Genomic DNA, 23,568 nt, shown 5'->3' with positions numbered 1-23,568 from the left:
GAAGTCATTGGCCATTCGGAGCACCAAGAGTCACGTGTGCCACTGATGAACCAGGAAAGGAGATGAGGCAGCCAAGGGACTGCACAGTGGATGGTAAATTGCATTTTTATTTTTATTAGTTACCTGCCGGCCTTGAAATATCCCCTTCCATTTCTCATTCTAGGTAGGGGAACACCCTCCACATGGGAACAGAGAACCTGTATTTGTTGCAGGAAATGCTGAACATGGGGTGAGGGGTGCAGAGCTGCCCTCACCAACCAGTTTCCTTCCCTAGCTCCTGGTCTGGGTCAAAAGAGTGGAAGTCCACAGGCCATGCTGGTGTGATCTGCAAGGCTCCTAGGATTTGCGTCTAAGCCCATGGTGACAGGATGGAGAGGCTTGTGACCAGGATCATAATGGCTCTCTGCAAGGACCTCTCTTCCCAAACTCTGGTCAATGCTCCAGCTGAACACAGGAGGCTCCCTGTGGATTGGGGGGAGGGAGGTGAAGGTACCGACCAGACATCTCTGTGGCATACTTCTTTGAATTATTGCTTTTTCTTCTGGTTTCTTGAACTGGGAGTTTTTAACTTAAGTTTGGTTTTTTTTTAATTGTGATGATAACCTATACTAAAAATGATATTCTCATTTCATTGCGAGGAAAGATACAATATTCTTACCACTTTGCAGCAATCTGAATTACTTTTCCAAAGCTACTTTTGGGGCATGGACGACAGGCAAACAAAACCTCTGCCAGAGGAGTCCTCCATTTGCAAAGGATCTCCTCTGGAACCTTCATGGGACAGAGAAAAGTCACCAGGTTATACTGCCCACCCTGGCCCCTTCCACCACATCTCCTTCATTGCTGTTACCACCCATGTACTTCCTGCCATAACAGACTTGGCTGTTTGGGAGTCTCTGCCCATGATTTTAGGAGAATGCTCTCTGTCCGTTTCTTTCTTCCCAGGGTTCCCAGAACTTCCTTCTAGACAGGAAATGTAACACTGGCCTCCAAGCCCCTGCTTCTCTACTGACCTAAGGTTACAGCTGTCATGACCACAGTCCCAACAACCACAGCTGGTGGAGTCTAGATGGGAAAGTGCAATTCCAAGCTTCTAGGACAGGGAAGGTGAACTCTCCCAGCCTTTCTCTTCAGCAACTCCAGCTGCTGTCAGCTACCAGAGATGGCAGAGAGAAAGCAAATCCAAATTTGTCGTTATAGTCTGCCCAATAAATGAGAACAGGTTGAAGGCACAACCTATTGCTGACCAGGCAAACAGAAGCATTGGTTTGTGGCCCTGGGCAAGGGAAATATTGACAGAATCAACTCAGAAGCTGCTTCCTCCAAAGGTCTTCCCTATTTTCACAGTCAACCACTCCATCTGCTGAACTCTTGCAGCATTTGCTTTGTGCCTCTATGTATTTATCATGCTCTGCCTTCCACTAGATTTCTTTGAGTTTCTCACAGAGTCATAGTGACCAGAGTGTTTGGAGATGAAACATTTTGGAAACAGAGAAATTGATGACTAGAGAAGCTAAATAATTGGTCCAAGGTCACACAGTTGGGCCAGAGCTCAGATTTCCTGATTTCCTATCGAAGGTCTTTATACTATCCAGGTGTGATAGGTGGGGATGTCATTCTTAGCCTCTGTACCTTCCAAATTTTTATTCAATACTTTTGCATCACCCATGGGCAAGGACTGTGTTTTGCATGTAATAGGTGCTCAGTTGGAGGAAATTAAATCTTGTTTTTTTTTTTTTAAATAAAAGCTTCTTTTTCCATTGAAGGGGTGCATTAATTATGTCCATATGTCATCAGCCAAATGCTGGTGGGCTCTCACTGACCTGTAATGCAGATTTTTCGTATAAGTCATACCTAGATACACCACGTGGGTCAGGTGTGATAGAGGACAAAGGTCCCTCCTAGGCTTCCCCCTCACCTTATTTGGTTAAGCTACTTCCAAACAATCCTTTCTCTGGAGAGACAGGGACTAGAAATAGGCTCATTTGTATTCCCTTAGGTTGAGAATCGGGTCAACAACAGGTGGTATAAACCTGTGTGTTTGGGAAGCTCAGCTGATAGGTCTAATCCTTAGCCTATAGTTCACTATAAATTATTTTTAACAACAACAAGGAGTAAAGGAAGACATAGTCTGAGTTTTGGAAGCTATATTCTATTCACACAGCTAGCTGCTGCTTGGAACAGAAGAAAAGGGAAAAGGAAAGATTTGCCTCTAGATACAAGGGTGAGTCTTATGTGGGTGACTAAAGTTCCTACAGAAAACTCCCCATCTCATTGGAATGGACAGAGAGGGACTAGGGCACATAGCATCAGCTTGGAATTGCCAAGTTCCAGAACTTTCCTTTTATGGATGCATCCCAGATCTTTGGTTCAGTGGGGGGAAATTACTGGAATGTCAAAATTAAGCATGTTTATGACTCTGCTTCCTTTAATTCTTTAAATACACACACAAGCCAGTTTTTCAGGCAAGGCAAATGCTCAGAGTAAATAGAAGCAACAAGAATATTCTGTAGCCTTTTAGGGAAAATGACAAATTTTACGCACTCAAAGCTTTAAATTACTTGAGAATTTCAATAGTTTTGCTCCTTAACGTGTCAGATAGCAGTGTCACCAGCTTTTATCGGGTTAAAATTGGAAGAATGACTGGTAGTCATGTATCCAAGGAAGACTAAACAAATGTGAAAACATCTTGAAAAATAGCCACTATTTTGAGAAAAGAGATTTGATTCCAGCCCTCTGACCTCTGCAGGCTGCCTCCCCTCACCAGGCAGATGGGTCTAGAGAGCCAGTGACCAGGTAAGCCACAAGGAGACCCAAAACATGACTGCAGGGTGATGTCCGTGAGGCCAGGTCTCAGGCAGACACAAATTTAGAAAATGCTGGAAAAATCTGCTCAGCTGCAGGGAGAAAAATGTATTTGATTTGAATAACAAACCACAGTGACAACCCACAGACACCAAGAGATGACAGAGTTGAGGACGTTCTCTTTCTCTTTCTTTCTGTCTTTTCCCTTCCTCCCTCCCTTCTTTTCTTCCTTCCTTCCTTCCTTCCCTATTTATATATTTTCCTCCATAACAAATCTGTAATTTTTCTTTAAGTAAAAGAAAAGAGCCACATAGGAAGGCACCCTTAGCCCCTCCAGAATTGTGCGCTCATCTTCCCTTTTCCCACCTCCAAATTTTTCTCCTGGTACCCCAAGGAGCCACTTTTTCAGTAACATCAATGGAAAAGTAGGTTTCTTGGAAACATGTCATGTCACAAAAAAAATGTCCATGCAGGGAGAACGATAATGACACTGTTCTATATAGGGAATGACCCTGGGGATAAGGGAACATCAGTAGGGGAGGATGTCCCATACACTCCCGGAGAGGCATTCTGAATGTGTGACAGGTTAAGGGAGGGGACCCCAAAGCCTGCTCTTGTGCAGCGGCCTTGAAAAGGTCTCTATAGAGGTTTTGCCAGACCCTGTGGTTTTCTCCCACCTAACACAGGCCTTTCCAGTAGCGTGGCTAGCTTTCCTACCCCTATCCAGATCCCAGACATTCTCAGAACCCAGCTCACCTCACAGCAAATGGCTTCCCTTACCCTTCCAGCCTAGGGAGGGATCTCAGAATGGGATGCAGGTCAGGAAAGAAAGCATATGGAACTCAAAATTCTGTATCACAGTTGTACCTTTCCCCTCTAGGTAACCTCAGATGCTCTTTTCCCTTCTGTGGAGGGACTCTTCAAGCAAAACCAGATATCCTGGCACCTTGGGTCATGTGGATTCTGTCACCAGGGCAGGAGGGAATTTGAGTGACTTTTCCACACTGAGTGTACCTATTTCTTGCCGTATCTTTCTGACAGATTTCGGACTTGTAGCCATCTGGGCAATGTTCTAAAATCAGTTCTGTCTCCTACAAAGCAATCACTCTGAAATGTCTCTCTTCTGTTCGAATCACCAGAAGGGGATGTCACACTCCCCAAGTCTCAGGTGCGAAGGGGGTTGCTTCACTGGATGGGCTTCACATCTTGTGTGGACACCAATACTGCAGTCCCAGACCCATCAGGCTTGGGTTTCTCCGGCCAGAAATCCTGTTAGCCTAAGGACCTCTAATGCAGGTAGTGCAGGTAGTATCTTCCACCTTGCTTCTCCAGGATTACTTTCCTTTCTTCACCTGCCCTGGGGAGGACTGTGCTAATGGGTCAGAGTTATTTGGTGTGATTTGAAATCCAGAAAGCGGGGAGCTATTGACAAAGCTGCTACCTGGAGTCTGCAGGTTGCTCTGTGGACCTGCTGAGAATGCTGGAAGCAACTGAATAGTCTCAAAGTCCTAGCACAACCCCTGTTGTCCTCCTGTCCCAGGTGGAGAAGACAGAGGCACATCTCAGTCCAGGGGCATCTTCATGGACCCACGCCCTGGAGAAAGAAAAACCCACCTAGGCTAGGTCTATTTCAAATCCGGCAAGAGCCCTAAATATCAAAATACTCTGTTTCATTAACTTTTTAAGCCCTTTAAGGAAAAGATACATACATACACACATACATACATATGTGTGTGTGTGTATATATAGTATACTTATATATACATATATATGCCCAAGATTGGCATATTTAGGTATTTATCTGTGATCAATAAGCTTAGAATGTAGTTATAAAGTCATATACTTCTCAGTGAGGCTCCTAGGTTCTGCACAATTAAACTCAAAATCTCAGATCACCTCACAGCTTATGTGGCTTTCAGTGTGTGTTCTCTCTCTGGAATTTCATAATCACTGTAATTTCCAGCAAATCAAAATTAAGTCCTCAGTCATGAGGAGGTGCCATGGGTTAGCCTCAAGGGTGACATTGGAGGGGACCCTCCCATGGTGTGAGCCATCACATTGCACAGGGGCTTTTTGTTATGTTGATGTGCTAAATGCCCTAGCTAGCCCAGGGCATACATAAAGGATATTTTCACTTGGAGTCCCATATTGGCCTTGAAAATTATTGGAGTGTCCCCAAATACTGAAGTAATGGAGTCAGCCCCTCTTGCCTGCTCTCCACTCATAAGTCGCCCTCATGACCCTTTTAAAGAGACACAACTTTTAAAGACATCTATATGTATTTAAGTGAAGAAATGCAGCCTGGCCTTGGCCTCAGGTAGGCCGGACTCATGGAGAGGCTAGGGCCATGGCTCAGACAGGGGTTGCTAGGACAGGTCCTGTGTGGTTGATGACATATTTGGTGGAAATGTGCGGCAACAGTGGGGTCAGGGTGCTAATGGGGTTGAGCTTGGACAAACAGACCAGCCTGAAAGAGTATGCCTATAAAGACATGCCTTAGGGAAGGAAGGCCTTTTAGAATGAGCACTGGAGGTGGGACTGTCTTGGGTGCAGGCTGGAGAAGGGCAGAGAAGTAGGTGAGAAGCAGAGTATAATCTGGAAGCCAGGAAGCACCAAAACTGAAGACATCCCTTCTTTGGACTAGAAGGAAGAGGGCTCCTTATGATCGTGGGTTCCTACACAAACTTACATGGGGCCTCCCAAGTTCTGTGTCCAAGGTGGAGGGGACCACTATGGACCACAGAGTCCCATGTCTTTTCATATCTTTCTCTTTGCCCCTTCTGATCTTTGAAAAGAAAATAAAGGAATCCTTTTCTTTCCCTAAAGACTGGCATCATATAGTCATTTTCAAAATAACAAGTGATTTCCCTCTGGTTCTAAAACACAGAGGAAGTCCCCACTGAGCTCTAAGATTGTTCTTTCCATGGCATGGAGATTTTTGGGGATCCAAGGAGAGGCTTACTAGTGTCAAAAGTGCTCTCCTCCAGCTAAGCTCTGGGCCACTTCCAGGAATCTTCACCTTGGGACTGGAATTCCAAGCTGCTTAACTCAGTAGGTGGTTTGGCTTTTTGTAGAAACTAGAGAACTCTGGGCACAGCACTCAACGAATAATTTGAGATGTGCTATATTTTAGAATATTTGAGAATCCAGACTTGATTTCTTGAGTGTGTTTGGGAAGGGAAGAACTTTGCACGTGGAAAAACAAATGAGAAATTTTAAAAGGCTTTTGATTGCTAAGCAATTGAAAATTCCTTCCCCCACCATGACAGATTTTTTTTTTTTTTTTTAAAACAAGTCATGTGTTTTGATTTGTTTTCTAGTAAAGACCCTTGTCTTTGGAAGCCAAGACTTTCCAGCAAACAACAGTATACCAGACTCTCCAAGGACACAAACCAACCAAAACATATCCAGCTGTTATTGTTCCAGCACAGCATAAGCAAACTGTTCTCTGGGTCTGGAGAGAGAAGATGAAGGCTCCGGGAAAACTGAAGTAGAGCAGGATGAATGACCGAAATAATAGAACCATATCTGCTGGTCATGGGATGCACTCACAGAGATTTGCCTTCATTTTCCCCCAAGGGGAGAAGATTAACCAACATTTATTTGCTTCTCAGAATAGCATTCTCTGATGGAAGCCAAAGGATTCAAAACCCTTCCTTCTTGCCCAAATATTTGGGAAGGAAAGAAGAGTAGCCTTTCTGGGTGGAAAGACAAAGAACATCTTTTTTGACCCACATAGAGATAACTTACTCGGTCCTCTTGTAATCATTTAAAAATATCCATTAATCTAAAAAGAGGAAAGGAGTTAGATCACCTTCCCCTTCCTCCATGGCACCTATCATGGATGTCTTGCACACCACAGGTGCTCAATGGAAGTTTAAAAGGATTTTGAATAGGAAGCAAATGTGATAACATAACACTTTTATCCTCAAAGTGCTTTACCAAGACATTAATGACCTTATCCTCACAACACCCCTGTGAGGTAAGTAAGCAATACTCTTACAATTTTACAGAAAGAGAAATTGGCCCCAAGAGTAACTTGACCTAGGTCCACAAAAGGTTAGAGTTCTGGATTTTCTACTTCTAGTGACATGATCTATTCATGAGAACGTGCCTTTCTTTTCTTGAGATGCTTTCTCTGACCTTTTAGTAAAACAATAATACTTAAATATGTCACTCAGTAAAATTGATTTCCTCTGTTTGAAAAGAATATGCTTTGCTATTTCTGCCCCACGGTGTGTAGGAAGTAACAGTTAGATGGTTGCAAATATTTTCTTTTCACATACTTCTGGAAGCCTTCCTCTTCTTTACCACTCTTCCTACTGATCTACTGAGTCACTCTCTTCTCTGTGGTTCCACGTGTCCATCTTCAAAGTTCTCATTCTTAAATGCCATACAATTCATTTGCTATCCATCCCAATCAAAAAAGGAGTGCCGATGAGAATAGGGAGTCAATCTGGGGTCTCATTTATTCCTTCCATCAGGAAGCCATCAGAAATATCTTGTGGAAACAAATAATCCCAGCGGAATTTGGCCTATCCACAGAATAATCAGATACAAAATCAAACAGAAGTCATTATTGAATTCCAAACTATGGTCTGGTCCCTTGTGCTGTCAAAACAATAATATTAGTCTTGGAGAGCAGAGTCAGAGCAGGTGGGAAAGGAGTTCTTGTCTGGGATCCACAGCCACAGAGCAGGACGCTTTTCAGGAACAGCTAGAAGCTGCCTGGGTGAACTATTTGTTCCTTTGGAACAGTCTCAGAAGGTGCATTTTTTGGTGGGGGATAGAATGTTTACATCAAAATGCACCTTAACTCCAAGGAAAAGGCCAGAGCCAGAGCCAGGTTGACTGATCTAGAACAGGTAAAGCATCTAGAATTTTCCTCTCCAAGAAGGTTCTCAGAGCCAATAGAAAATCACTGTTGCAGCTAGTCCTCCTGGAGTGCTAGTGACATTCTTCACTACTCCCACCTGCTCTCACTCTAGTTTAGTCCTAAAAAGAACATGGAGGTTCTTAGCATAGGTCCGTTTTCTTACTCAAAGGGTATCTTGGTAGTTGAATTGATAACAGTCAAACCATAGTAAAAAGAAAAAAAAAAGAAAAAAGGAAAGAAAGAAACTCAACTAAATTTTCCAATTCAAATGTTGAGAAAAAAAAGAAAGTACCCTGATTTGGATAAAAATCAATAGTGATATTCCCCAGCCACTGTTTGTCTCTGAATCTTTGCCTGTAGGCTCCACTCAAAGCACACCATGGAATGATTAAAACCCACCATTGGGACCCACATTTTGGCTAATGGATATATTTTTTTTAAAAAACAAAGTTTCGTTTCTTTACTCTGCAAAGAGGCAAAGAGAAGATGAGCTCATTTGATGATGTGAACTTCAAGGTTGAAAAAGATTGTGCAGAAGAACAAAAGTGAGAGATAGTTCCTGAAGAGCTTTCGCCCACCTTAAAAAACCATCCAAATGCTCCCCATGCACCCATTCTCTTGTCTGCCCAAAGCTCATTGAATATCAGATTTCAAATTGATCCCTCCATATATTCTCTAATAGATTAGGAAAAATTAATAACAGGACATTTGGTTTAGAATTACAAGTGGCTGGCTTGAGCTAGGTGACCCCCGGTCATCAGACCAGAGTACCGTTGTGCTGGGTTCACAGTGCTGTGAAGTATCTAAGAACTACAGGTGTGTGAGACTTCTCCCTGTCCAGCTGTACTGCTCATCCTGTGGGCTTCCAGGTACCATCACACCTGGAGAAAATACTATCCTGTGGTTCTATTTCCCAAGTAACGAGGTCACCACTATTCCTTATATGATGCCTTCGCTACAGGCAATAATGACTAAATCCTCGCAGCATCCCTGAGCAGGAGAGAAAGAGGAGGTTGGCCTTCTCTCTCTCCACTTTACAGATGGAGAAACCAAGGCACCGAGAGGTGAAGTGAGTTATCCATGATCACAGTGGGGACCCTGAATCAGCCTGTGATATTTCCTGATCTTTCTGGGTCTAAAGAAAAGCTTCTATGAGGTCTACAGCTAAAACAAATCTCCTAACCCCACTGTAGCCTGAGGACCACAGGGTTATGTTGGGGATAGAGAAACAGACCAAGGGAGTCATTTGATAGGTGACCAGTTGTCTATATCCACCATGACATATGGCCGAAGGCTACTTCTAAAGGGATATTCACTGGGTTACCAATTGGCACTATACCCAAAAGAATTATTATTATTATTTTTGTTCTCCTTGGTTTAAGGATGGATTTTAGGAGTAGTCCTTCTTGGATGAGCATGGGTGAGCTGACTGACTTCAGTTTGCATTGTGGGGTCTTGTGATTCATGTTAGGGATTGGCAGGGACAGGTATCTCCTACCTGGGCTTGCATATTGTTCTGCATGGGATGAGGCAGGCTAGGGCAGGTGTCCCTTAGGTCCTGCATGCTCATTTCCAATTTGGTCTATTTTTAGCCCTTGACACAAGGTGTTGGCCCTGTGCAGGGGGATCTCCTACGGTTGTCCGTCTGCTGCCCTCAGGAGCTGCCATTAATAGCACTCCCGACCTTTGGCTCTAGTACATACCAGCCATGTCCTGCCAGCCACTGCAAGGAAAGGTATAGAGAGCAAGAAGGCACAGCCCCTTTCCAGGAGGCAGAGAAGAAGCAGATGGTGCCCAGGAGAGTCAAGTAAGGCAGACAGAACCAGGCAGGCAAAGAAATAAAGCTGCAGGCTGATCAAGGCAGTGCCCTTGTCTTTTGATATTTGGCCAGTAGCACAAGATGTAGTGGTTTAAGCAACAAATGAAATCTTTAAAATAGCTAAGGATGGATGAGAAAGAGGCTTGTGTTGTCATTGCAGGAATGCATCTTTTTCCCTTGTGAGGGGCTTCAGAAAAAAAAAAAAAATCTCTTAAAGGGCAGAGTTACCTTTCTATAAGTTTTGCAATTGGGACAGGCACGCATTGATTTAAGATGCTCTGGGGGCAGCCCTCTTACAAACGGATGGTTTTGTAGCCTGAAAGAGACTAACCACAGCAATTTCCACATCCAGGCATTTGACCTGCCAATGAGAATGGAATGTTGCCTCTGACTGTGGCCAGTTTTGGATGAGGAGATAATGACACAGAATTAAACCTTGAAAAATCTTTCCATTTTATTCACCCCGTCCACACCTGGACTTCAATAAGAGGAGTTGATATTGACTTAAATTCATTTCCTACAAGATACTTGTGTGTGCTTCATAAGGAGGGGTGCCCAATAGAATCTAGTAGTCAATAAATGCTTGAGAATGAAATGAACAGAACTGCTACCTATAAGGTTGATCCGGCCACTGGGGTGAGTCTAGGTGTCTGTGTTCTCTTCTCTTTCATCATGCAGGGTCTTTCCACATCTCCTCTGAGCTCTTCAAGACTTTCCTGGTAGTTTTCTGATGCTACACTGAGAAGATCCTTTGAATCTAGGTGAAATTAATTGCAATGGGCTCTCTTCACTCTCCAAACTTAAATCCACCCCCAAGCAAATCTGATAGTGTTATTTTAACATTTTTCAGTCTGGTAAAGAAATAAAAGATTTTTAGCTTTTCATTAAGACAATCAAATGAGTGTCCTCAAGGAGTGCGTCCTCATGAAGGCCACCATGTGAAGGTGCTGTCATCACCCACAAAAGGCCTGAAAATCTCACTTTGAGCAAGGAGCCATTGTTCTTGGAAATCAAAATACCATCTGTGTGCTAAACAAGTGTTAGGTGATCCAGTCCACTCCATTTGAGAAGCTAGGAGCCAGAAAGTGTGGACACTATAGGTAGGATATGCTGGGGTCCCATTTTCCTTTGGAATCTGTCATCCTTTTCTACAGACCAAAGGCTTAAAGCCTGCACACTGCTGTCCTTTTCTTATATCTGTTCCTAGATAAAGGAGAAAATGTTCCTACAGCCTGGGGGCATCAGAGTTTGGGGCTCATTATAGATTCCTCCATCCCCAGGAGCAAGGAGCTGAATAGATAGGGGAGGGAGAAGTAAACTTTCTCTATCGCACACATAAAAACAGTGAGGGAAGTTTTGGTGCATACAAGGGAGTGGGGTACTGTCTGTTTAAGAGGTTCTGCAAAAGAGATCAGCCTCAGAAACCTTTGCTTCTGCCACTATGACTGTATGGCAGGGAGTAAAAGTAGAGGGAGAACTGAGAAGATGATGTCATTTGGTGTTTTCTAAAAACCTGTAAATTTTTCTAATAAGGCTTTTTTTTGGGGTGGGGGGGACAGGGCCAGTTGCCGATGCCATGAGATGTCACAAGGCCAATAGAATCATCCTCATGACCATGGTCCAGACGGGTCTCTGTACTCCTTTAAACCACTCTGGGATTCAAAGGGACCATGGCTATTGAGGTAATGGCAAGTTAGGCCACCAGGGCAGGGCCATAGAGTGTTGGTTGGATTTGTGCCTGGGGAGGTAGAGTGAGGGGAATCTGGTAGGAGTGGGAGGGCTGCTGGGACCATAAGAAAGTGTTGCCCTCCTCCACTGGAAGGGGACATATTGGCAGCACGTGCCATCAAGAGCGATGGGGCCTGGTCCCCATAGCACCCCTGGTTCTCAACTTGTTTGGACAAGTCTGACCCTATGTTCTGGAGACAGAATAGAGAAGCATATTTGAGATAAGAGAAACTTTGAGGGTGAGTGAGGCCAGTGGGGGCTCATCTGATGAATTTAAACTTCCTTAGTTTCATCAAGACCTTTCATCAAGGCCCTCAGAGACATGACATTCCTGTTTGGGATGTCTCAGGCTTGTGACAAGAAGCTCAGGGGATGTCACCTCACCTCAATGGTATCTGAGGACAATGAGGTTTCCTTTCATGCAGAGGCCCAGAGAGGAGGCACATCCGCTGAGCAATGGAGAAACGACCTACGGAAATGACGCTAACAAAAATCAGCTAGATTTTAGAGATAGTCTCACGTATCTGAGAACGAAGAGAAGAGCCAAATTCTCTATGGGGTTTGTGGGCATATTTGATGGGGGACAGGTGGCAATAAGGAAAGAAAAGGGACTAGCTTTATATTTTATTCTATAGCTCCTGGTACAACACTCTCATCTCCTACCAGAACTAAATATTGAGAGTTAATTAGTTTTTGTCAGACATTCCCTCTGGGGGTGGGGGTAGGGGTAACCCAGGCAGCCTGACCCGGTGCCTCATGATCCTTAAGGGGTTTGCCAGGCACTCAAGCAAATGGCAGGCTAAGAGCAGATTCTCAGTGTGGGATGAAGCCACCAGTGCTCACTGAGTGCAAAGAGTGACCTCGACGCAGAGGAGCCTGAAGCATCCGGGTTTTCAGAACCAAAGTTTTACAGGTAAGAGGACAGATCTCCCAGGGGATTGGGTGGAAAATGCCAGCCGCTGTACGAGGTGGGAGGAGGCACACTAGAGTGGGAGAGACCACAGGGGAGCAGCTGGTTGGGACTAGTAGACAAAGGGTCTCCAGATGATTGGAAATGCAAGGACTGGTGAGAGGCTGACGGTGCCAAGAAGGCTGATGAAAAGTCTCCTCTGGTCATTCTCTTTATGTGTCCCTGCCTCCCTCCCATGTTTCCTCCTTGTTTCCAGACTTGTCTTCATTCTTCTGTCCCTATGCAAAACCAGATTTCCCTGCTCATAATGCATATTTTCATTTTTCATCCTTAGGAAAGTAACGGGCAAGATGGAGAGGTGGGGAGTAACATTTCATTGGATCAGAGTGCCCTCCTGCCTGAGTCCTGCCAAGCCCAGTCCTTCAGAGGTCAAAAGAAAGGATTTCTGAAATGTTCTGTGATCTTCTCATTTGTTCCCAGTGGCTAAGGCCCCAGAGAGGCCTCCCTGAGTTGGAAGTTGTCACCCCAACTTTGGCGCTCCAGGTCCATGAACTTCGGTGATTTTCTCAGTTGCGTGTAAACATAAACATACACATGAAACACACACGTGTGCACGCACATGCTGAATGTGTAGTAGTAGAATACAAGCGGCCAATTAAAGCTTGTGGTTGTGTCACAATGAAACAGAAAGAAAAAGGAAATAAATCCAAGGACAGGCAAACAAGCCAAAGTGGCAGAGGCCCCAAAGGGATGCATGGGGTTCACTGTTGAGGACTGCTCTGGTGATGGCACACAGAGCCCCAGAGCTGAGGCAGACAAGAGTTGGGACCCCAGAAAGCCAGGATGGGATGGCCCCTCTCAAATGGCCTCACCACCTCCAGCCTCAGCAGAGTAAGCAGCAAGCTAAGCCCTCGGTAGGGAAGCAGAATAAAAAGGAAAAGCACCGCTGACCAGATCGGAATTCCCAATTAACCGTTGAGTGGCCCACGGGCCTGTCCCGGGCTGGGCGGAGACAGTCCCGCATGGGTGGTCTTTGCCAAGGCCGAGGTGTGCTCTGGGCATCATGCTTCCTACATGGGTGGGCACGAGGGCCACAGGCTCTCTGCGTCTCTCCTCCCTTCCTCCTTTCGGCCAGGGAGGACCTGAGGGGACAACCGAGTCAGGGAGGACGATAGGACAGCACTGCAAAGTTTAGTAATAATAAAAGAAATCAAAGGAATTGGAACAAAAAAATAAAAGGAGCATCCAGTTTACAACTGAAATGAAATTGAAAATTTGTTCTTTTTTTCTTTTTTCTTTTCTTTTCTTTTTTTTAAACAGATTTAGATAAACAATAAGGGGAGGTGGGAAAGAAAAGCCTCTTTGAATAATAATTTTTAAAAAAACCCCATAAACATAAAAAATAATCCTCAGTTTTGAACTTCTCTTGAGAATAGTTCAATATGAGGTCTTGCACCCTAAACAGTTATATCTGGAATTTAAAAAAAAATCGCAGCTCCACACAACAAAGACAAACAGTATTTACTGAAAAATAGTGTGTGTGTGTGTGTGTGTGTGTGTGTATATACATATACATATATACACACACACATAAGTGTGTGTGTATATATATATGTGTGTGTGTGTATATATATATATATATATATCTGTATATATATATATCTTTTTGTGGAGTTTTTTTTTCTTTTTGTGATTTTTTTTCTTTTCCTTTTTTTTTTTTTTTTTTTTTGTGCCCAAGTAGAGATAGAGTGGGATTGAAAAGATGCCCTAGAACAGAATATTCCTTATAGGAGTAATGCTTTGAAAAATAACATTTAAAAATGGTTGAACACACTTGCAACACCTCCAGAAATTGAACTTGGTACAATGTGAAAATAAATAATTGAATCAAATCTTCACCCAAATGACGTGGCCTCGAAGACCCAGAGTATGCTGCTGGTATGAGTCTCGCCATCCAGACAGGGGTTGATATTCAAGCACTATCCCCTCCTCCCCGCTGTCTGCTCCCCAGCACCCTTATACTCCACCTCAGCCATACCCAGAGTCTGTCTTATATCTGTTTTCTACATTTCTGGCAAGACCTTGCAGCAGACACATACACATATGTGTGCTATGGGCACACACACACACACACACACACATATGCACACACACACACACACACTCACTACACACACAAAATTTCCCACTCAACCCAGATGCACCAAGTGAGCTGAATGACGTTCAGCCAACCACAATGGTGAAAGACAGAAGCACCAAACAGTCTTTGAAATGGGTCAGTTATTACAATATGACTTTTTTTTTATATTCTAATTTTCCTCTTTTGTTAATATTTTTTAAAAGCACAAATGAAAAAATGAAGAATTCTTTCCAGATCAATTTAAGGCTTCCCACCAAATGGAAACAAAAGAGGCCTTACACAATATCATATGTGATAATTGTATACTTTTCACGGCCTTAAAATGACAGAACGAATCATTTTTGCCGGTTACTGATTTTAGTATTGTGCCTTTAAATTGATGTCTTATTCTTTTTGCTACTATGCTGAGTTTTATTATTACTGATGTTCTTTGATTACAAAAATGGAAATTTCCTTTACTTTGCATTAGAATTTCCTATTCTTATAGAATTATTGGGGTAGATTTTTGTTTTGTCCTATTTTGCTTTATCCCAGGAAACAAATGTGATTCTTAGCAGGTGAATGCTAAAATGGCACATAGTCAGCCTTCAAGTACCTTTTCCAGCCATCTGAGTTTCAAACAGCCAGCCTTTTGGCTCCTAGAAGGCGCTGATAAGTTAGGGGCAAGGACAGGGGACAGGGAGAGAAACCAAAGAGGAGGAGGGTTTTCTATGCCTTTGCTTTTGGTAAATTTGTTTTGTTCAATACAAATAATCGGATAGGAAGAATGATTGCTTTGCGGGGTTTTTGTTGGTTGGTTTTCATTTTGTTTCTAGATTTGTTTCATTTGATTGTTGAATTTTCCCTCTCCTGGTGCAAAAGTCACCAGAGAGTTTTGCATGAGGAAACATGACAGTACTTAATGAAACTCAGCACCTAAGGGCATAAGGCAGTTGAAGGTTTTGTTTGTTTGTTTGTGTTTTTTGTTTTGTTTTGTTTTGTTTTGATCTTTCAATCAGCACCAATCCCATAAATGATCTACACTTGGTGTAAGGTATAAAACTTTTTTTTTCTTTTGGAGTGGAGACAACTCCTCCTTCTCCACCCTATGAACCATAGTGTGGGATTTTTTTTTCAATACTGTTTCTTATGTGTAAAAAACAAAAGAAAAGTTTTCTTTTTGTTTTTACTTACAAAACATAGAGAATATCTTTGTATACATACAGCGACTGGAAAGAAAGCTTATCTGAAGGGGTTGTGACTTATTCTTTTCTTTTTTTTTTTTTTTTTTGTAGCATTGGTGGTTGTGATGGTGGTGGTGGTGATGGTTTTGTGTTTTTGGGGAAGGGAGGGTTATATTTCTTGTGAGCGGTGTTTACCGCAAACCAAACTTAAGGTCCCCTTCTCAACTTGGGTCAAGATGCTCTTAGAGTGAAGACTCATACTGTAGCAACTCATAAAGGAGCGGTCCATCTCGATACCGAATGCCTACTGCGGTGGGAGTGACATACTGCAGAATGTTAATAGTCCTTCTCAACCTCCTGTCTACAAAATGAGCATCCCAAGCTGGATATCTCTTTCTTGGCATGTCAATCTTAATGAGGGGCCCTTCTGGGTGGTAAGGACGCCCCGACGGGGTAGAGGGCCCCATGGGTCTCACTTGGAAAACGGGCAAGCAAGTGTCAGCCGTGAGATCCTCCTGTTGTTCCGTTACGGCTCTGGTAGGCGTGACCTGGGTCCCCCGGTACCCAGGGGTCTGAGGTGCCATGGGCTCAACATCGGGGGGCAAAGGGATGCCCCAGAGCAGCTCGGCACAACAGGAGCTGGCAAAAATCTTAGCTCGCGGCCCCATGGGATGCAGCACACCATAATATAAGAGCATCGATGCGATCCCAGCCACAAAGCTAATAAAGACACAACACAGTGCTGGCACCGCATAGGAGTCAGTGGTCTCCGGGTTTCTGTAAAAATACCAAAGGAACGTCAAGGCAGCATTCTCGGTCAAGACTATCGTGTAATATGCAAACATTCGATATCGAGTCCGCCCTTCCTTGACGTTAAACCAGCAGAAAATGTACACAATCCCTACCACCATGTTGAAGAGGATCTCCTCCCACTTGGACATGCAGAAGTCTGTTCCGCCATGGATGATCCAGAAGGCCATGGCGCACCAGTGAACCACCACGAAGATCCCGAAGTAGAGCTGGAATATGGAAGCAAAGAGGGCAAAAGAGATAACTCTGGATGAGATGGTGAAGAGGCGCCAGAAGAGGTGGATGAGGGCCCCTCTGTAGCTCATACTCTTCTTGTCGTCCCTGGAGTCCCGCAGCAGCTTGTGATAGGAGGCTAGCACCCAAGCCAGGGACATCAGGGAAGTCGCAGAGGAGACACCTGCCGGAAAGACACAAACCCACACAGTCAAAACCTTGGACATCAAGCGCTGGGCACGGTGGGGTTGCCAGCCGAGGAGATGCCCACACACACAGCGGTCTAAAGGAGGAGGAAAAAAGAAACACACAATCAGGAATGGGATTTCAACGTCACAGCTGTTCCCTAAGCTGACAACTTTGGAGGTCTCATTTTACATTTCACAACCCAGTCCAGAATTCCTGGGGACCTACCACTCAAGACTAAGGCAGAGGCAGATGTGCCTCGCCAAGGGAGCTGAGAACTGGAGCCGCCATGATGATTCACTGCAGTTGCTGCAGGCCAACAGGCACGTGTTCAGTTTTAAGGAATCACGAGCTTGTGGGGATCCTTGTTACACATGTGTGTGTGGTCAGGGTTGGTGGCCCTGTCCTCAGCAGCCTGTGCTCTCAGAGGAGCCCACAGAAGGGATAACCAATGGTGAAGCCCAATAGTTTGCTCACTGCCCCAAGTTCTACCACTATCCGCCTCTGGGAAAGCACTGGAGTCTCTATTACTTTTTCATCAGCTCACCCATGGCTCTGAACCGAGGCTTTTGCATTTAGCTTCTCAATCCCCTGACTATGGCCACCCTGACCAAGGGTCCTGGGGTAGTCTGTCTGTTTCGGTGGTTGCCTTTCTCACTCATTCTTGTCTCTCTCAGTCTTGTCCAATTTTTGTTGCTTTCTCCAACCCACCATTCTGCTCAAAGTTCTCTGGGGCCTTGACTTGGGAAGCCCGTCCTTGTCTCATCTCTGTCCTGACTCAACAGCACTGTTGCTCATGCTTCGAGAATGCCTTTTCTGCTCACCCTCCTCTGCTCATCATTCCCTGCATTCCTCCTCAGCAGGCAAAAGAATGAGTCTGATCCCAAATCATACTTCAACTGTTATAAAGCAATTTTATTTATAATGTTGCCTATGCTGCCTATTGAATTTCTGTAACTCAATCAAACTCAAAACAATAAATAGTTACCGGAGTTTCTCCAAATCCGCCTACAAGAAACCAATTATTAGGCAAGTGTTACCATATGACCCCCTCTAAAGCAAGATTCCCCATCACCCCTCGACACCCCCACATATTTTCTCCATCCATCCAAAGGCTCTTTTGTTTTGCCTTTCTCTCCACATTTCAGAACTAAACACAACTAAATTCAGTTGGAGTCTTGAATACTGTTCTTTTGGTACCCATCTCCTTACTGGGTTCCCTCCCATGCACCAGCCCAATTCCCCACAACGTTCTTCCAGGCTGAAATCAAAGTTACATCATCAACCTCTCTCAGCTCAAAGGTCCAGGAGCTTGCTCATCAAGAGACTCATTCAACTGCTCCAGCCCTGTAGCCTTGGATTTGTCTTTCCCTGGGAACCTGTTCATCCTCCCTCTCCCTTCCAAGCCCCAGGGGAGAGTCAAATTCCCCTGTCATTTTACACTCTCCCTGCATTCACTTTCCTCACCCACCTCACTCACATACTCCCAACATCTCACAGAAACACTCAGGTTTACAGCTTGCAAAATGATAGAGTGCAATAATAAAAACCATTATGTTGGTGTGAGCATAGAAAAACCTCCAGACTGTTAACTGTTACAATGAATATGTATGGCTGTTGTAAATAATGGCAACCACAGTTGACAATGAACAGGGGAGAAACCATCCCAATTCCTCCACAGAAGCCAATCTTGAGAACATCTAATACATTTCCTCTCACCTTTCTGGAAAGTTATGAACATGGTACTTGATGTATCCTTCCCTGCCCCTTGTACACACAGGACATTTCCACCAGCACCTGCTGAGGCCGTGCATGCTCTGCGACCACGTCACAATGGTCATCCTAACCTTTTAAAGCCTCCTGAGTTTGTGTTGGCTGGTGGTGGTGTGGAAAGGGAGGGGAACAGGTCTTCTTGGGAGTCATATGATTTAGGTTGTGGGTTTCCAGAGGGCAGGGAATATGCCATCCTCTTGGTAGTCTGTGCCAGGCTTTTTGCTGATCCTTTCCTTTACCATAGGAAAGCTCCTCTTATATGTCTTTGTGACATCAGCCCTCTCCTGGTGAACTCATTTCTTGATGTTAATAATCTTGGTGGTACCACTGACCTTTAATAATCAGATGGGAGTTCTACAGAAGCTAAATGGGAAGAAGGCGTGATTTTTTTGTTCCTTCTAATAAATCAAAACGTATTACTTCCCTGGTTCTAAGAAAAACACGAGTGCCAAGCTCATAAAGTAAGAAAAAGCAGCTTAGCTTTTGCCAGAGCATGGTCTAATTCAGGCTTATTCTGAGTGTGCTTTTGAACAGACTTGGCGGACAGAAGTGGGACAGCCCCTCAGCCTTCACTGTGCTGGCCGTGATATTCTGTGTGTTGTGATATTGGCCCTCTCCATATCAAATACAAATAAGTAGGAATTCATCTCCAGAAGTCACACATAGCCAAGCCAGGTACAATTTTTCGTCATTATTCCATCTTCTCGGTTACCTATGGCATGTCCAGATCTGTTGCTGTGGTTTTTGAGGGCCAGTGTTCTGCTCCTGCCTCACCCTTCATGAAGTGTTACAGAAACTGCTTCCCTCGGAGCAGACCTATATACTGCCTTGGTTCTTGGTTAATGCTTCCAGAATTGCTCTCTAGAGTTCGGCATGAATGTCTCCTAAGCATCATAAGACATTAATGTGAATTACAAGGAGGGCTCGGGACAGAGTTACATGGAAGACAGATCTGAGTGCTTCGCTGCGGTCCTGCTGGCCAGCTGATGCCCAGCCCCACTCTTACCTCTCTGCTTGTCTGTTCCCAACTTGATATATTGTATATCACCAAACAGTAAATCCACAGGAAGCTTCATGGACCACCCCCTTCAACCCACTCATTCAACAGGTTGCAGAAGTACAAGGGCTTGGGTTCCTTGCCCAAGATTACCCTGAGGAGCACTGACAGTACAGCTGTCAGTTAGGCCCATGGTACAGCTCTCTGCCATCCGGATCACGCTGGTCCAGGCTCTCCACTCTTTCTGCACCCTGTCACTTGGTCAGCTCGGCGCTCCAGAGATCCACCAAGTAGCCCCTTTCCTGAGGTCATTTGTGATGAAGGCCATCAGCCTTCTCTAATTGCATATGTTTGTTCTAACACCAAGCTGTTGGTTCCTGAGGGCCTTGAATGCCAGGCCACATCCTTGGCCTTGTGCAAATGCTCCAAGTTAAAGCTGAAAGGGAAAGGGGAAAGTTTTGACATGTGCCCTGTGTACAAGGTGACCAGGGCAGAGGCCCTGTCTAGGACTGGAAAAAGTGTGTTTGTTTGGAGCCTCTTCTCAGAGCCAGAGCAGAGTGAGCAGGGACAGGAAGGAACATGAGTGGGGACATCATGCCATGTTAAACCTGCTCCACTCACTCTGCCAGCAGCATCAACAGAGATGATCCTATGGGGACGGAGGAATGCCTGGAGGGGGCTAATTCTAATTCATGACATTCATCAAAGAACTCCCTGTTCTATGCAAATTTGTAGATAGACACATTTTAGGGGGTCCAGGCTGAGTACATCCTACAGTGGAGACACTTTAGATCCCATTTTGGAGTTGGGTTTCTCACTGGATGTTCAACAGAGGGTAATACTTGCCCTCCGGGGACTCAAGAACCAGTGGTACCAGGCATTAGTTGATACATTTGTTTTCAACTCGCCTCCAGGAAACTTGTCTGGATCCCATCTATGACGTTGGCACACTTGTTATACTTGGTCAATGGATCAAATGTCCCATGATTTGCCACCTTTGCATCATTTCCCTGGACAAAACCTGTGGCCTCCCCCACCACAGGACTGTAAGTGCATCTTGTCCTTGAAGGACTGTCAGCAGAAGGTGCTTCAGGGCAGTCAGCTAATTGGGGGCTCAACTGGGGCAGGGGAGGGGGTGCCCCAGAAGAATGTGTTCCCTAAAGAGTAGCTGACTGTCCCAGAGAACACCACATGATTCACTGAGCATGTATATGCATTATCTTATTTAGAAGAACCTTGTAATGTAGAAGAACCTTGTAATGTACTATGGGCTGAACTGTGTCATTCTTCCCACCAAAAAAGTTCATATGTTGAAGCTATAGTCCCTAGGATCTCAGAATAGGACTGTATTTGGAAAAAGGGTCTTTAAAAGGGTGATTAAGTTAAATGACATAATTAGAGAGGGCCCTAATCCAATCTGACTTTGCTCTTATAAGAAAAGGGGATTTGGATACACAGAGATACCAGGGATACACTCACACAGAGGAAAGACCGCGTGAGGACACAGGACAAGGCAGTCATCCGCAAGCCAAAGAGAGAGGCTTCCAGAGAAGTCAATCCTGCCTCCGCCTTGATCCTAGACTTCCAGTCTCCATAACGGCAAGGAAATAAAGGTCTGTTTTTTTAGCAACCCAGTCTGTGCTACTTCATCGCAGCAGCCCTAGCAAACTAGTACAGTCTCTAATTCCCATTTTTTTAGAAGAAGAAACTTCAGGTATTTTTCAGAAATCGTATGTCCATCAGGAAGTAGAGTCAGGGTTCAAACTCAGAGTCTGACTCCAGGGGCTCTGAAAGCAACTGCTATACTAACGGGCCCCCTAGACATGGCCTTGGAAGAGGCCGGTTGAGGGGAGAGGAAAGAAAGTCGAGGCATTTTGGATACGGAGGATTTGAATCTTTTGCTGAGGGGCCTGGGTATCTGAGAGAGGCCCTTGATTTTGGAGCTACAAACCAAATTTGCATGCTAGTCCACCTTCCTCAGGAGAGTAGCATTCAAGCCCCAAGGAAAGAGGTGACTCCAGTAGAATTAACTGAGATCGGTTTGCCTCTGTCAAGTGATTAATCAAAGGCCTGCAGTGTATTCCACTCTAGAGGGAGGAAGGCAAGGTTTTCCCTCACTGTTGTGGCTCACTCGGAAGATTTCTGTCATGCCTGAGATCAACCCAAAAGTCAATGCATTATCCTGGCCAAGACCCAAGCCCAGGGGAACTGGCTTCAGAAGAGGACTTGTGGCCCCCTGTGAGATTCTCAGACAGGCCTGGGAGCATTTACGATTTGCTCCCACTATGGCTCAATCGCTTTCTATATTCCGAAGATCAGACTGGAAATTGTTAAACACTTCACGTTCAGCTGTGACAAGTTCTGGGCAGTGACCTTCACAGCTTGCTCACTTTTCCTGGTGCAGACCAGGAGGCGGAGCTTGCAGCTGGCCCACTGAGCCCAGCCTCACCAGCTAGGAAGATGCTAAACTGGAGACTCCTCGGGGGTCACTCCCCTTAAGAAAAGCTCGGGAGAGGGGCCCTCAGGTTCTGATCACTGGACCCAGCGTTTAAGATTTCCAGAAATGGAATGGCCATATCTATGACTAATGTAACAGAGCATGAGGGGCCACAATCTGCAGTTGGACACCTCTTACTGAGGAGCGGTAGCCATCAGGAAATTTGGTGGTGACAGTACAATATCCAAGGATCACTCTCAGCTGAACTGTTGCCAGTTGGGGAACAAAACAAAAAAATGTGAGTGTGGATATCCCATTGTTTGAGAAGCATAGTAACATGGTGTCTGGGGAAGGACAGGACTCTAAAATTGGAGGGCAAGGGGGAGATGAAGTGGAAGAATCCGAAGGAAAGATACAATGCAGTGGGAGGGATCAGGGTACAGTCACCAGGGTGAGGTACGGTAGCTGAGATATGACAAGCCCAAAGCAGGGCCATGACCACGGCAGGGCTGCACCAAGGAGCCAGCAAGTGGGAGCTCCAACACACCAGCAGAAAGGAAAGCTGAAGGAGAAACCAGACACTACGGTATCTCATGGGGAGAATGCAACATGTGGGTTTGAGGAGTACCCTGAGAACCCCCAGAGGTATCTAGAGATGGCCATGAGATGAGGTTAACAGCAGGACCTTGTTCTGCAGAGTGGTATGTGCACACCCAGCTCTGTTACCAGCTGCTGCCCCCCACCTTTCTATCACAAGGTCTTAGTACCACCACTAAATCACATGTTGGAAAAACACTTGGATGAGGGATTCGATGGGGCACTGAGCACAAGGTGGAGCAGGGTAGGAAGAGTCAGATGTGCAGACTCCCAGCTCCCTCTCCAGTGGCTCCCTCACATCAGCATATAACAACAGTCAAGGTCTTCCGGTCTTACAAAGACTAGATCGTCTCTGCACCCCTGCACCTTCCGCTAGTGAGATCCCATCTCCCTTTGTCTCTTCTCCTCCAAACTTCTCAAGGGTAATCTCCTTGCTTCCCTTTACTCCTGAACCCAGCCCCCATGGAGGGCTCTCTTTGAAGTCCTCAACCAATTCCTTCATGTACAGTAGACGGCCTGTCTCTCCTGACACTGTGTGGCATTTGGCTTTCGGATCCACTTTGTTCTTCCTCACACTTGACCATTAGCTACTGCCCTACTTGCGCCATCCTTTGTTTGCTGGGCTGTTATCCCCATTTTTCAGGTAAAGAAACTGAACCTGAAGTTGAAAGACTTCAATGTAGCCGTAGCCACGTTCTGAAATTCCATACTCACCTAATTCGTGTGGTATGGTATCCATAGAGATTCCTCAAGCCAAGAAACATGCTCAATTGGCTATTTGTCTACCTGCATGTCAAGGTCAACATCTCCCTCTTTCAACTCTCACCTCTTCCCTAAACCTAATATTAGGGGAACTCAACCATCTATTCTTCAAATCATCTTTGTGTATTTTCCTCACACTGAGCTCCTGGTATCTGGGTGGTTCTTCATTTTCCCCCATCCGACTTCCCCTATCTTCCAACATTTTTTTAAAAATCTCAATCTCTTCTTGGAAATGCTCCCAGGAAAAAGACATAGCCGCTGTGTGCACAGTTCTTGAAAGATTCCTGCCTGTCTCCTGTCCTCACCTCCATCCAGGAGACACAACAAGGGAGCACCTGGTACAAAGTTACTT

The 23,568-nt window shown here is 45.0% G+C and overlaps 1 protein-coding gene across 1 annotated transcript in view; it reads right to left on the bottom strand.

Annotated features, from left to right (window-relative positions):
- Positions 1 to 13,837: 13,837 nt before the first annotated feature.
- Positions 13,838 to 23,568, bottom strand: part of XKR6 (XK related 6) — a 299,312-nt gene continuing 289,581 nt past the window's right edge. The window contains exon 3 of the mRNA XM_032332269.1: positions 13,838 to 16,648. Within this exon, the coding sequence (XP_032188160.1) occupies positions 15,684 to 16,648 (965 nt within the window). The 3' untranslated portion in view covers positions 13,838 to 15,683. The remainder of the gene's footprint in view (positions 16,649 to 23,568) is intronic.

This window comes from Mustela erminea, chromosome 2 (assembly GCF_009829155.1).
Source record: "Mustela erminea isolate mMusErm1 chromosome 2, mMusErm1.Pri, whole genome shotgun sequence".
In the NCBI taxonomy this organism is placed as follows: Eukaryota; Metazoa; Chordata; class Mammalia; order Carnivora; family Mustelidae; genus Mustela; species Mustela erminea.
The sequence above is the reverse complement of the archived record's forward strand: the minus strand, read 5'-3'. Positions and strand labels throughout refer to the sequence as shown.